At 45.0% G+C, this 15,681-nt stretch overlaps 1 protein-coding gene across 2 annotated transcripts in view; it reads left to right on the top strand.

Annotated features, from left to right (window-relative positions):
- The window catches only part of Map3k4 (mitogen-activated protein kinase kinase kinase 4), a 91,135-nt gene that overhangs the window by 33,663 nt on the left and 41,791 nt on the right, over positions 1–15,681 (top strand). For both annotated transcript variants that reach the window (XM_028772749.1, XM_028772750.1), the window contains exon 2: positions 7,531–7,721. In XM_028772749.1, coding sequence (XP_028628582.1) covers positions 7,531–7,721 — 191 coding nt within the window. The remainder of the gene's footprint in view (positions 1–7,530; positions 7,722–15,681) is intronic.

Raw genomic sequence — 15,681 nt, 5'->3', positions numbered from 1 at the left:
CCTGTCTATAGTCTGCCCTGTCTGTAGTCTGTCCTGTCTAGTCTGCCATGTCTATAGTCTGTCTTGTCTAGTCTGTCATGTCTATAGTCTGTCCTGTCTAGTCTGCCTTGTCTATAGTCTGTCCTGTCTAGTCTGCCCTGTCTACAGTCTGTCCTGTCTATAGTCTGTCCTGTCTAGTCTGCCTTGTCTATAGTCCGTCCTGTCTAGTCTGCCCTGTCTACAGTCTGTCCTGTCTAGCCTGCCATGTTTGGTCTGTTATTTCCAAAGTGTTTTGGGCTCAGGTCTAGTCTCATCTTTGCTCTCTGTCATTCACTCTGGTCTGTTCTCCTTGGCTTTTTCCTTTGTGTCATTGTCCATTTTATGAACTTTGATAGGGTGGCAGAAATTGTGGATTTTATTTATTGTGTGTTACACATTTTACTCCTTTAAATAATGTTAGATACTCTTCTGACATGTAGCTAAGTTGCTGAATTACCTGAATGGAGTGTAAACTGATAACATTTCTGATCAGAGTGAATTCTGTCTCAACCAAGTTAAGTACATTTTAAGAAAATACAGTGGTATAGCTTTACCACATTGGAGGATGGCCTCCAGACTTCATGTTAATTTTGCGTTGTGAGAGTCACTCCTACCACAGAAGGTGTGCTCTGAAGAGATTTTGTTTCTTATTTCACTACATTTTTCTGTTCACCCTATCATTCCCACTGTCTGGATTTGATATGTTATTAATTGATCAAAATGTTGTGCTACGACTCTCTGGTGATGTCCATCCCAGTGTGTGGGATAAAGTGTTGTGGAAAAGCACGAGGTGACATTGTTGACGGAAAGCAGTAAAATGCAGTCTCTTTGTGCTCAGTGAATGTGTATCATCAGGTAACTAAGTGGAAACAGCCCTGTGATGCTGTCACACCTGAGGAGGATGGCTTCCGCCCCTGGACCCTGCTGTGGAATGCTCCGGGAGCGTGCAGATGTGCACCCAGAACACACTTTCACCACATAGTGCATGAGCACAGTGGCACCTGAGGCCTACAGTCCACATTTAGTGACCTCAGTATCACCTGACACATTAGTGTCAGTGCTCATAGAGGGCCATCTTTATTTTATAAAGATACAAGGGTAAGGTTTTAAATAGTCCACCCAAGTCTCACATAACTATGTAGCAGCACAACCAGCATTTGAGTGTAAGTCTGTCCGTAGGGCCACAAATCCCACGCTACTAGTAATTCTAGAACGACTTAAACATGTTTTTATTACTTCTTCAAGAGAACATACTCATTTTCTCTCCTATCTTCTACATCCACCTCCCCATTTTATTCCCACCCAACTTTGTGGATTATTTCTTAAAAACCCACCAAGTACCATTAGTGCTGCCTGCACAGTTTTAGGTGTGGGGCCATCTATTGGTGTATGTTAAACCTACCAGGTTCACACCCTTAAAGAAAGCTGAGTTTTCCTCTTCCACCAGATTTCAGTTGCCAATAGCTCTTCAGCTAGGGGTGGGACTTCATGTTCACCTCATGTTCACTTTCTGGGATTTTCTCTGGTACAGGTCTTGTCACAACTGCTGTGAGTGTATTAATACGAGTGTCCTGTTAGTTTGGAAAACACTGTTTTAGTCACCTAGCACCTCTGGCTCTTTCTTTCTCTCGCTCTCTCACTAAGATCCTGAGCCATGGAAAGAGGAAGGGTATATACAGATGTCTCAGGGCCGAGCACTCCACAGTCACTTACACTGTGCACCTTGGCCAGTTGTGGGTCTCAGTGTTCATCATAGTCTCCTGCAGAAAGGATCCTCTCTGTAATATGTGTGTAAGAGAAATCATTAGCAGTTGGTTTAATATGTCCCGTTAGCAGAATAACCATAGTAGACTCTGCCTAGGGCTTATGATATGTCTAGCCACAGGTCATTGGCCTCAGAAACTGTACCAGGTATGTGTTACATCTTGTGGAGCAGGCCTTAAATCCAACAGAAAGCGGTTGGTTGCTCCATGCCGTTTGTATCACGATTGCACCATCGGACATATCTTGCCAGGCTGGTCATTGTTGCAGGCCACGAAGTTCACAGCTGGATCCGATGATTGCTTTTCTGCAGTAGCATATATCCAGTACTGTGAGAACCTGGCCAGCAGGGATGAAGCTTCTAGGTCAATTCCAGCTTGACAAAGGTCTGTGGTTTATGACTCAGGTGTGTGGTGACCTCAACAATAGGGTCTTACCATCAAGCTTGGAAAGGTAACCAAGGGTAGTGTCAACCGTCTGTAATGCTGGGGGGTGGGGAATGGGAGGTGGGGGTGGGGTCTGTGGGACCTCACTGGCCAACAGCCCTGGTAGAAGAAACCCACTTCTGATGTTGAATTTTTATTTGTTATTCTTGTGATTTCTAGTAGGGTCTCTGTTCCCCCATACAGGGTCATTCCACTTAAGTTCTTTTTATTTTGTAAATGTTATGTTTTAGGAAGCTTCCACAGTAATAGCATTTGACTGTTCAGAAGGTCTTTAGTGTTAACCATCCCTCCTTGTATCCCTCCTCTACCCTGCCCTCCCACTCCCCACCCACTTAACCTCTTCTGTTGTTCCTCTTCCTCCTCATGTCCCTGTGTTCCTCCTCACGTCCCTGTGGTCCGTCTCCCTTCTTTGATTGCTCACTAACTCCTGTGCTCTGTGGGCATTTCATTTGAGACACACGGATGTAAATACTCAAAGCTAACTCCGTGATTGGGAGGAAACATGTTTTCTTCATGGGTCTGGAGTACCTCATTCAGTGATGTTTTTGTAGTTGGGGTTGAACCCAGACTCCCGTGCATACTAGGCAGTCTCTGTTCCATTGAGCTGTGGAGCCATCCCAGAACCACTGCCCTTGACACTGAAACGTGGAAAAGAAATACATTACCTTGGCATAGGTAGCCATGACCTTAAGCCAATCAAATCAGCTAGTTTACAGTGACTACAGAAATGGAAATAAAAACCTTCAAGTTAATAATGAGATATACTACTTGTTGTATTACTTTATGAGACTTACATGATAAATATCATTAGCCTAGTGAGTGGGTCAGTGCCTTAAAAACATTCCTAAATTAGATTGTAGTTCAGGGCATCATACTCTGTGTACGAGTTTGGGAGTATGTAGGTATTTTCATGAAAGACCTAGAGTGGTCTGGTAAAAGTACAGTAGCTTAAAAATCAGTTTTAACTTGCTGATGGAATTTATTTTTTTATCTTTTAAAAAGTTTTTATTAATTATTCACAGTAGGTTTTATGATGTTTTTATACACATATACATTCTATTTGGGTCACGTTAACAACCCCTTCCCTCTTTTTCCCATAGTCTCTCTTTTGCTTGCGGGTGTGTGTGTGTCCATCCGTCCGTCCGTCCGTCCGTCCATCCCAATGGGTTTCATTAAGATTACTTATGGGAGCATGGGCACCTTACCAATGGCTATACTACTGAAGGAAATACCTCTGTCTACTCCATCAACCATCACTTGTACAAAGTCTGAGGAAATGAAGGGCCTTCGTGAGGCCCTCCCCATTCTGTGACAGTGTGCGTATGTGCAGTAATGCAAATGTCTCATGGTCAATGACATAGTCTCATGAGTCAACTAAGAGACTCAAATATTGGACATAAGGCTCCTTCAGCTAACATGAGACAGGTCTCACTCTGTAGCCCAGCCTCCAGCATGTTAGTATTATAGGTACGTATCACACATCCATGACAGCAGCTAGTTTTCACTGAGCACTCACTGTGTGCTCAGTTAACCTTCCTTCTGAGTGCTTATGGTTTATTTCCTTTCAAGTTAGATATAAAAATGTCATGAAGCATTGATTTGGTTAGTTTAACAAAAACCATGCAAGGAACAGACACCAAGGAATGCTCACTAGCAAGAGACCCGCTGTGCCTGTCCATGTCACAGAAAGCCCTGCTGTGCCCGTCCGTGTCACAGAAAGCCCCACCATGCCTGTCCACGTCACAGAAAGCCCCGCTGTGTCTGTCCACGTCACAGACACCATATTCTTCTCACCATAGGCACTCTGCTCTTGCAAAAAAATGTGACTTAGGATTTTGTCTATTATAAACAATATGACATCTGCTACATGTGCGTAGTGCATGTGCCAAGGGCTTAAGTTGCTGAGCTGTAGCACGTCTTCAGTTTCCGCAGGCAATGACAAAGCAGCCTCAAGCTGCACTGTGCAGTCTTTACCTGTATAGTGGTTTGCAGGGGTCCTCCCCCCTCATCCTTACATATGGTATAGTTTGACTTTCTGCAGTGTGGTAGTCGTTATTTTTTGCTGTTAGTCGTAAAGCTGAGTACCACTTAGACATTTTTTCTGTAGTGTGAGAACCTACACTGAGCTATATCCCTCAGCCCAGTATTTTCTCTAAAGTGCTTGCACAAGCATTTTGCCAGTGTTTATGTTGTTTTTCTGATGTCTGGCAGTTGGTGTGTAGCTTCTGTGTTTCGGGCTTTGTTGTTAACGTGTGTGACATTCTTTTTCCCTGGTGTCTGGTGGTTGGTCTGTTGCGTCTGTCTGTGTTTTGGATTTTGTTGTTCGTGTATGATGTTTCCTGCTCTGGCTCAGTTTTTCACTCTCGTGTGTTAGTTGAGAAAGTCTGTGTCTTAAAAGTCATCTTCAGTTGATGATGAACATTTATCTTAAGAAGCCGTTCTACTGTGAGGTAATGAGGGTTTTCTCTGGGTAAAAGTTTTACGTTTTCACATTCAACACGTAGATCTCCATACCTCCTGGGTTACTTTCCTTAGGACAGCGTTCAGTTCCATTTATTCCCTGAGGTACCATTTGTTCCAGTTAGGGGTATTCTTTAATCCACTGACTTCTCAACCACAGCTGTGGTTACTGCTTTATCCCTTGTTTCTTTTTTTTTTTTTTTTCTTTTTTTTTTTTTTTTTTTGGTTTTTCCGAGACAAGGTTTCTCTGTGTAGCTCTGGCTGTCCTGGAACTCACTCTGTAGACCAGGCTAGCCTTGAACTCTCGAACTCAGAAATCCACCTGCCTCTGCCTCCCAAGTGCTGGGATTAAAGGCGTGCGCCACCACCGCCCGGCTATCCCTTGTTCTTGAGTTTCTTGGTTAGGCTGTTCAGGAGTCATTTCCTTTAGAATCCTCTTCAGTGAGTGTAGGTGAGTATACACTACATTCTCTGCTCTTTCAGCTCTACAGTCTCCTCTGTCGAGGCATGCTGTGCATATCCATCCCCCCTGCATTTACTGCGGCCTTTCCTCACAGGACAGGCAGAAGTGACCTGTAAGGCAGCCAGAGCAGCATGGGTGGGGTATAGATGGAAAATTAACGGGAATTCCACAAAAATTACAGAATAAAAGTTGTACATGCTGCAGTTGAGAGAACCTTCTGTGGAGAAAAGCCCAGAAAGAGGCTTTCCAAAACAAGGTTGTGAATCTGGAGTGGGCCATCAATCCGAGGTTGTGAATCCGAGGGACCCAGCAAGTCCCACGAGAGGGGTACTGTGTTGGTGAGTGTTGTGTGATAAAGCAGGAGCACGATGAACCTTTCCTGTTGCAACCATGCTGGCAGCCAGAGGCAGATGGATAATACCTCCACCCCTAGCCCCAAGGGAGGAGAGGACTTCTCCACAGCCTGGGTGTTCTACTCCTTGGAGATTGTAAAAGTAAAAGAAGGTGTGTCACAAGTCACTGCAGGACAGCATCTAAGGGATCCACTCGCAGATAGAATAATAAATAAATAAATTTCATTACTGGAAATTTGTGCAGTTATTTTTTTAATTATTTTATTTTATATGTAGGAGTTGTCTACATGTATGTATGTGCTCCAGGTGAGTTCCTGGTGCCTAGGGAGGTTAGAAGAAGGCAGTGGGTCCCCTGGAACTAGAGCTAGGGATTGTTTTATGCCATCATGTCGGTTCTGGGAACTGAACCCCGAATAAGTACTCTTAACTGTCGAACCATCTCTTTAGCCCACCAATCCCTTTGATTTGAGACAGGATCTTTATGTGAAACTCAGGCTGTCCTTGAACCCAGAAATCTGCATCCCAGGGCTGGGATTCAATATGTTAACCACCATACCTGGTAAACCTGTGTAATTCTGTAGAACTTCTGGGGCATGTGTGTGCAGCTGCTAGCACGTGTGGGTGTTTTTAGAGACCAGAGTCGACATGCTATCTTCCTTGTTTATTCTTACTGTAGACAGAGTCTCTCATTGAACCTGGGGCTCACCATTTCTGGTAGACTGCCTGGCCAGTGATCAACCCCCCACCTCCCCGTAAGTCACCTGCTTTGTCTATGCTGGGACTATGGAAATATGCCACCATGTGAGATTTTTTACTCGGGTGCTGGGGCTCTGAACTCAGGTCTTTGCTTGTGCAGCAAGCACTTTACCTACTGATCTGGCTCATCAACCCCAAATGCTTAGTTTTCAGATGATAGCTTCTGTTTTTTTTTTGAGCGGGGGGGTTGTCTTTTTTAAAAAAATTTATTTATTTTATGTATATGAGTACACTGTAGCTGTCTTCAGACACCCACTTGAGGGCATCAGATCTCATTGAGGATGGTTGTGAGCCACCATGTGGTTGCTGGGAATTGAACTCAGGACCTCTGGAAGAGCAGTCAGTGCTCTTAACTGCTGAGCCATCTCTCCAGCCTGATAGCTTCTGTTTTGATTTTCTAGTTTAATGACAATTTTACACATCTTGAGTGCCCTTCCCCATTTCCTTGTGATTTTGGATTAGCATTGGTTTTATATTGTGACGTAAGTTACTAGAAAGAATCCATACCATATACAGTCTTAGGTTCTGTAAAGCTTAGTTTATAAACTATTCCTAATGAGATCTACATATAAGAAAGCTTTAATGGTTGTTCCTCCCGGTTTTTGGTTTCAGAATTAGATTTGCTCTCATTTTATGGAACTGAAGTTTATTGTGTAAGTTTTGCAGAAAAGGAACTTTATCAAAGTAGTGATATTGTTTGAGAATTGGCTGGCTGCAGAAGGATAGGCAGTGTTTTCAGAAACCAAGCCTCAGAAGCTCAGTGGTGGTAGGTGGATATGTGGTATTTTTCTGGACGCTACATTGTGCCAGCACCGTGTCTCCCCATGTGGGCCATGGGAAATGCTGTCTGCTGTTGTTCAGCCTGTGCCCTTCCGGAAGAGCTGGGCTAGACCCTGGAATCCCAGGCGGGCGGGCCTGTGCTTGCCCTCTCATTAGTATGTTTGCCAAAGCTGGTGCACAGGTCTGTTTTTAGCTCTGTCTGATTTGTAACTTGTAGTCTTTTGCTGTTTCCTCTTTTAATTTGTAGTTTTTAGTTTGAAGCTCACTTAGATTTGAAAGAGCTCCAGAGGCATCAGACACAGCACGCTGGTTGTGCCCACGCTGCACCTGACAGTTCACAGCTAGTGGCCACAAGCACTGTCACTACTCCCTTGAAGGAAGGACTGCGTTGCTGAGGAGACAGGTGGAGACGTTTTGCAGCCTTCCCAAAGAAAGCTGGGAATGTAATTCCTGTGATACTAAGAGCTCTCTCTGTGTTTGCTGTCTTCTGTAGGCAGGAGTGCATGTTGGGAGAGTCGGCTTGCAAGAGTATGGAGTCTGACCCAGAGGACTTCTCTGATGAAACAAATACAGAGACTCTCTACGGCACCTCACCCCCAAGCACACCCCGACAGATGAAACGCCTGTCAGCCAAGCACCAGAGGAACAGTGCAGGGAGGCCGGCCAGCCGATCCAACTTGAAAGGTGAGCCTGTCATGTAGAAGATCCACGGGAAGGGGTGTGTGGCAGGTGTGGAGCATCACTGTTATGTGACTGTCGTGATCGACAAGTCGTTGACAGTGTTAGTGACTCCTTTGTTTTAAATTGTATCTCAGTGCTGGCAGTAGGGTTGTTCTTTTGACATAGCCCCATAGGCTGTGCGGCTGGTAGAAGGGGGCAGGTGATTGCCCAGTGCAGGAGGCTTTGTCCTGGGTTGTGCTTAAAGTCTTTTGAGGCTATGGTAGAGGCTGCAAACCCAAGGTGGCTAGATACTACTTGGGCTGCCTGCAATTACTCTTTTGATCTCTTGCTGAGGTTTCTGAGTTCTTTTCTCCAGCAGTGGTATATTGGGTATCTGGGAGGAGATAGCCAGGCTGGAGATTCCTGAATTCTGGAACCAGCCGAGGCCTCCGTCTTCTGCCAGTGACTCAGTGTGTAGGGTTCTTCCATGCTAAGCAGCTGCCAGATGGGACTTCATATCTGAGAGCCATGGAGGGACCCTAGATGGAACCCCAAATCCAAGAGCCATGGAGGGACCCTGTAAGGTACTCATATCTGAGAGCCATGGAGGGACCTGTAAGGTACTCATATCTGAGAGCCATGGAGGGACCTGTAAGGTACTCATATCTGAGAGCCATGAAGGGAACTCAGATCTGGGATTCACGGAGACAGCCTAGCCTTTCTTTTCTTCTGTGAGTGGCATCTTAGAGCCCAGCTATGTCCTGTCTCTTGCCGCTGACAACATGGCTCTTTGTGCTTCTTCCTTCCTCCCAGCTCCTCCTGACTCTGTTTCCTAAGGTGGACGAATGGAACTGTGCCGTGCTGCCGGCTCACTGTGCCCTCACACAGCTTACCACTCCAGCCACAGAAATCCTGGGGTTTTAGATTTTTCTGTTAGAAAAGGGCGGAAAAGGAAAACTGTCTCTCTTCCTTCTCATCTGCTTTGAATTATTTTATTTCATAAAATTGTAAAGTTTAAGGGGTAGGAAGGGTCTCAGTCATCTACATGTCTGCTGGTTTCAAATGAAGCAGCTAATCCTCTTGGGCCTTTAGACTCATAGCTGTCTGATGCTCGCCCAGGGATGTCGGGATCCTTGGTCATTTCTCTTTCTTACTTCAGAGGATTACTGTTGGCTGAGCCGCTTAGAAACACAAGCAGAAAAGCCATTGAGAGTACAGGAAAACCGGGCTCCTTGAGTGCATTAGCCTGCTGTGTCTGCTCGTGTGCCTTACCCTGTGTTTACTGTTGACAGCTGTCTTCTGTGCTTAATGTTTTATGAACTGCTTATGCTCAGCGTGACTTAGGCTCCTGGCTTCTGTGTCTGCGGTGTCATCATCTGCAGCTTGTCTCTTCATAGTGACAGAGCTCTGGGCTTCTGTCTCACATGTTCTTGTGCGTGTGTTAGAAAGCAGCTCCGCTCCACACATGCCAGCCTGCAAGTTATTTGTTGTCAGAATTCTTGTTCATACAGGCCAAGAACAGATGGCGTGAGGGAGCCATCTGGGCAAGTGCACTGTCCTGATATGTGGCACTGGCGTTGTGACAGAATGGTAGCCCCTGAGACCTCATCTGGCCTCAGAACTTAGCTGTGTAGTGTGGTGCACAAGCCTCCACCAGGTGCCAGCTTGCATGGTTTCCAGTCTGGCTGATGGACATTCTGGGAATGCAACCACTGGGTGTCATCCTTTATCTGTAAAATCACATTTTTTACAGTGTGTTGAGGGTTATGTGATAACTGTCATTATCTGTACAATCATGTTGTTTACAGTGTGTTGAGGGTTATGTGATAACCATCACTATTATCTGTACAATCACGTTGTTTACAGTGTGTTGAGGGTTATGTGATAACCGTCACTATTATCTGTACAATCACGTTGTTTACAGTGTGTTGAGGGTTATGTGATAACTGTCACTATTATCTGTACAATCATGTTGTTTACAGTGTGTTGAGGGTTATGTGATAACTGTCATTATTATTGCCTCAAACTTAAAAAAAAATTCCCCTTAATACTTTCCCTTTTTGTTTTATATCTGAAGGTAAAATGAAATTACCTTATGTTATTTATATCTTCTGTTTAATTGGCTGTTTCTGGTCACGTGGCTCCGTTGCCTGCGTCTTTCTTCCTACCCAATCTCCTTACTACTGCCTCTGTGTTGTTGTTTAGTCTTCCTTTCTCTCTGATTCATCTTTCCTTCTTTTCCCCCTCCTGTCCTGCCCTTGTTTCTCCTTCAGTCTTTCCACTGAGTCAGAATTCCAGTGACTGCACAGGCATGTCTTGTTTTAGAGGATGAATAAGACAGTCCCGTCTCCTGCAGGGCGTCCACGACTCAGGCAGCACACGAGTGTGGGCTGGTGCGGTCGGGCGCATGGAGGTCACCAAAGGCACACACAGGACGGGTATTGAGGAGCCCTGGTGTAAGACTTCTGGAACAAGTGACATTTGTGCTGTGACTTAAAGGCTGAGTCAGGGACACCACGATTTCAGACTAGTGTATGATTCATAATAATCTCTCGGTCTCTCTGTAGTTTGAAGAGCTTCTTAGAATTGATCAGTTTGGTCAGATTTATTTTCAGAGCTTTCCAAGGAGCTGTGAACTGGCGTATCACTCCTGCCTTACAGTGGGTCTTTGAGTCACACCGTTAACTTTAGGCTGCAGTCGAAGCTGGACTCAGCTTTTGGACAGAGAAGTTGCTGATGAGATCCTGTTATTCTGCTTACCTATTGCCCTTTATAAACCACCCTGAAACTCTGCATGACCGCAAAGCTACTCATTGCTCATGATTCTGTCACTCGCGTATGTAGGCAGAATAGAAGGTCATTTGCCCATGGTGTCTGGTTCCTTAGCTGGAGAAGTTCCATTGGCTGGAAATATGGCTTAGTTTGGCTAGGGCCCTGACTCTGAGCCCTTAGCCCCTCTCCACGTGGTATCTGCCATTTCTCAGATGTCTCAGGTGGTTCCCTTGGTTTTATGTCTGGATTTGAGCTGAAATGGCAAGACCAGCTGAGGCTTAGCAGGCAGTGTTTTCTCTCTATGTGATCATTTGCATGGGCCGGATGCATGCAGAGTATCCTAGTCCCTGAGGAGCTGAGCCTCTGATATGGCACTTGGCTTTTGTCAGAGCAAGGGTTTTGAGAGTCTCCTGTGTAAGCTCTTGAGACTCTGCCAGGAAAGTCCTACAGCACCGTATCTGCGTGCCTTCACTAGACAGTGCCATCTGCATGCTCTATGGACTACCAGGGCACCGGTACCCAGAGGTTTGGTTCATTAGCTGCCTCAGGAGACTAGCCCTACATGCCTCCATGTAATGCTTTGGGGAAATTGGCAAGCCATCCTGCTGTCTTTCCAGATTCTGTGGAATCTCTTCCTCATAAATGCCAGAAATGTGGAGGGGAGTGTAAAGCCTCAGGTCAGCGAGAGCATCGTTCACATGGGATACATCACCACCAGGACTGGTCCTCTATCTTCTGCAGTGGAAACCCTTGTTACGGATGTGACTTTTGAAGCGTTATCTCACACTTAGCTTGAGGCAACTTATGCCATAGGTTTGTTTCTCAGGGATTCTAAGGTCAGACCATGAAGATCTCTGGTACATATGTGGGATTAGAAGGTTGGCTTTTATTGAAATTGTTTAGTGAAAGTGCTGAGTTCTACAGTTTCCCACCAGTAACTAGCAGTTAGAATGATAAATTCTAACAGGAAATACTGGAGGTGAAACACTGGCCCCAAGATGAGCCGTGCATCCTAGTGGACTCTGCACTGTGAGGCTGCATTGTCACAGGGCTTGCAAACCTGCAGTAAGAGGGAAGACCACTGTGTAAACCTGCAGTGTGGGGGAAGACCGCTGTGCAGACCTGCAGTGTGGGGGAAGACTGTGCAGACCTGCAGTGTGGGGGAAGACCGTGTAGACCTGCAGTGTGGGGGAAGACCGCTGTTGCTACTGCACAGTAGGCGAGCCTGCCACTCTGTGGCAGCTATTCGAACCCATTCTTTTTTAGGATAACTGCAACCTTTCCTGATGGGCTTTCCCCTATATTTTCAAATAAGCACTTGTGCTATGAGAAGCACCTCTTCTGTGTCTTTGTACACACGTGGAATTATTTTTGGAGTTCAGCTACTCAGTGGTGCATCTGCTGTATTGGAAAGTGTGTGTATTTAAGTTGGCAGGTAGTGTCATGCCTATTCTGCTTTTACTCTTAGCGGTGTATACATACCTTGCTTGCTTGTGTTGTCTGCATTATTAATGTTTTAAGTTTCTGCTAGCCTACTTTAGCTGCTTAAATTTGCTTGTTTATAATAGAATAGTAGAAGGGGAATTGACCATTGCAGTTTAAGTACATGAAAGTGTGTGAACTTTATTAGAAAAAGGAGGTTGACTATCAATGCCAGTGTAGATGCAGTGTGTTCTAAACACACGTGTTTGCATAGCAGCAGCTTGAGCACAGCATGTAAGGAAATGCAGCTTTGAACAAAATTCGAGGAATAGATGAGAGGCCAACTCATCTGAGTTGTTCTTTGTGTCATTGTCATAGTGACTCTGAAGCCATAAAGAATGGATGAACATTTCATTGCTCATTGTGAACATCTATAACTCCATTAGAGTCTCAAATGCAGTCGTCAGAAAAGATTAAGAAGCACTGACCTGGGCTGGGGAGATGGTCAGTGGTTAGGAGGGCTTGCTGCTCTTACAGAAGACATGAGTTCAGTTCCCAGCACTCACATCGGACAGCCGCACAGCCGCAGTTCGCTGCAGTTCTAGAGCTCTCATGTCCTCTCTGGACTCTTCAGGCTTCTGCACACATGTGGCACACACATGCATAACATATTTAAAAAAAAAGAATAATAAATCTTTTAAAAGGCTTAGTATCAACCCAGAATTTGTCACATGCCCACAAGATTCTCTTTCCAAAATGGCTCACCTTGAGATGTGTGACACTCCACACATGAAGGTGTCAGATTGCTAGCGAGCTCAAGTTCATTGCAGCAGCTACAGTCTCTGTCCCTCGACAGAGCACTCCCAGCTTCAGCCATGTATGTGAGTGTTTGCAAACACTGACTTATAAAGTCCATAGCAAAGGTGTCTGTGTGATTCGAACTGTTGCTGGCTCATCTGTTTGAAATTCCTACTTAGCTTAAGCTATAAAGTGAAATTTCTTTCTCCCTTATGTTATGTTCAAACCTTATTGAAATCTTAACTGCTAAAATATGATTTACCACTACCCAATGTGTGATTCCAATCACTTATTCTATATATTTATCTGAGGTGGAGTCTCATTATGCAGCTCTGGCTGGATTGGAACTCTGCACACCTCTGCTTCCTGGGTGCTAGAATTAAAGATGTGCTTCACTATGCCAGCTCTGAAATTACTCCTTTCCAGAGCTGCTCTCTGTGTTGGACTTCTTGTTGATTCCAGAGGATTTAGTCTCAACAGAAAACAGAGCCAACAACCTGTTGATTAGCAGTGGGCTCTGGGTGGATTAAAAGGTTATCAGTGATGTCAGTGGGGAAAGACAAAGTAGCCAGAGCTTAGGTGGCTTCTGTCTCAAAGCCTTGGTGTTCCCCAGGTCTCCCATGGTTGCTAGGTTCCTCCTTTGGGGAGGCCTGTCTGGCACATTTGTTTACTCACACCATTACAAATACTTACAACATCTGAAAGCACAGCTATGTAGACTGAGCCAGTAGCCCCACCCCCAGCCCACCCCCAATCTGGCTTCTAGTGGTATAACAGGCATTTACATGTGGCTAGACTGGGGCTTAGGTCTGTCTTCTATTTGAATTCCACTGTAATATGTGAATATATGTATATACATATACATACGTGTATATATACACACATATACATACACTACACACACACATATATATATATACACACATGTATATATATATGTATGTATGTATGTATATGTATGTATGTATACACGCCAACTTGTCTCCTGTTTTGGGGAAAAGGTAATTGTTTGTCTCATCTTGCCCCTTCCCCTATTTGCTTTCGGTCACACTCTGTAGATCCAAGTATTAAACCATTGTTTGGTGTAAATGCACATTCAAACAGTTGTATAAGACACACAGTTGTACTAAATGGTAAGCTCAGTTAGATTTGTGTGTATACAGTGTGACCTACAAGCATTTTAGTTTTCAGGCCTACTAAAATGAGATTATGCCTACACAGAAAGGTAGGATCATGTCCCCAAGCCCATGGGACTTTTGATTGTTGAAGTAATTATCTACTTGAAATAGATTCATCTCATATTTGCATGTTTGGCCTCTTGGTAGATACAGTATAGATCAGGACATAATGCTTACATTGCAGAAGATCATGAACAATTAAAAATCTACTTTTTAAATTGTAAATGACTCACATTCTATGACTGCTACCAATAATGCATGCCACATTAGGTTTATAAAGTGTGTGTGTGTGTGCGCGTGTGTGTGTGTGTGTGTGAGAGAGAGAGAGAGAGACAGAGAGACAGAGACAAAGAGACGGAGCACACATGCATATGTGACTTTGTGCAGGTACAGGCCAGAGGTCAAGGTCGAGCATACTGAGTCACTTTCCACACCTCTTTTTGAGGCCCGGAGCCTGTAGTGCAGACTCAGCTGCGCTAAGTGCTGAGGGAGCCCTGGAGATCCCTCTGTTCCCACCCTGAGCTGGGATACAGGCACCATGCTGCCACGGCCCAGCATTTCACACGGATGCTAGGGATCTACACTCAGGTCCTCATACGTGCACAGCAAATGTTTTACCAGCCGAGCTGTCTCCTCAGCTCAAGCTTTTTCTTCTTAAATCTTAAGCCCTATTATCAAAATTGTTTTTATTTCATAATTTTTATTTTCTCTAACTGGAGACTATCAGGATGAACATACTAGCTGAAACACGACTTTCCCTGGTCCTCGGTGCCTCTTCTCTGCGTCTTTCCTTGGTGCTGGAATCCATGGCCTCTTCAGTGCTGGGGTCTCTGGGCTCCTCTCCTGATCCATCAACCTCATTTTATTTCCCGAGAGCTAGCTCCACACAGTTGAGTCAAAGGTATCTCAGATCAGCGCTCTGGCCACTCACAATGCAGGGTCTGTGTCCAGTACTACACACAGTGTATTCAGCGTTCTCTGTCTTGTGGTAACAAAGTAGTGTATGAACTGATAGCCTGAAAAACAAAGTTTTGTGGAGAAAATCTTGGAAATACCTTTCCTTTCTGTCCTACCTGTCCTTTAGCCTAGTGCTGTTAAAATGCAAACAAAGGCAGAAGTGGGACATCGGATCAGTGGAACCTTTACACTGGCTTGAAGGAAATGTGCAAGGCGTTCCTTGACTCTGAACGACTCCTGTGCTGATGCGACAGACCAGTGAATTGTAATGAGTCAGTCTGTGTGCCTTCAGTCCTGCTCACGTTCAGTTCACTTGTCTGTGACAGAAGAGAGCAAAGGATGAAATCCCCAGTTCTGCTCATCACCGTCTTCTGCTTTGTATGAAATAATCCTGAAGGGCCTTAAACATTCTTGAAGTTTTGCAAGTCTGTGGTGTGCATGAGTGTCTGCATGTGTGGGGTTACATTTGTGAGTTTAGATATGTGTTCATGTGTGTGTCCGTGCATGTGGAGGGCAGAGGTCAACCCTGGGTTCTTCCTCCATTGTTCTGAAGTTTCTTTACTGCAGAAAGGTCTCTTGCTAAACCTGAAGCTCATGAATTCAGTGGCAGGTCTCAGAGACACCCCTTCCTGTCACCACCAGGCAGCACTGGCTTCAGGCAGCCATCATGCCTACGTTAGAGACGTGGGTGTTAGGGAGTCAGCGTATTTGACTAGCATTTGGATGTCGCACCATCCCGTCCTGTCAGGGAGAAGAAAGACTGGAGAGATTCCAGTGATCTGCTTCACTAAGACAGAGGCAGGGATTGACTGTTCTGCCGAACTCAGTCGCTGTCACACTTCTCACACCATTTCCTG

The sequence above is a fragment of the Grammomys surdaster genome, unplaced genomic scaffold (assembly GCF_004785775.1).
Source record: "Grammomys surdaster isolate TR1022 unplaced genomic scaffold, NIH_TR_1.0 218, whole genome shotgun sequence".
NCBI classification, from domain to species: domain Eukaryota; kingdom Metazoa; phylum Chordata; class Mammalia; order Rodentia; family Muridae; genus Grammomys; species Grammomys surdaster.
The sequence above is the reverse complement of the archived record's forward strand: the minus strand, read 5'-3'. Positions and strand labels throughout refer to the sequence as shown.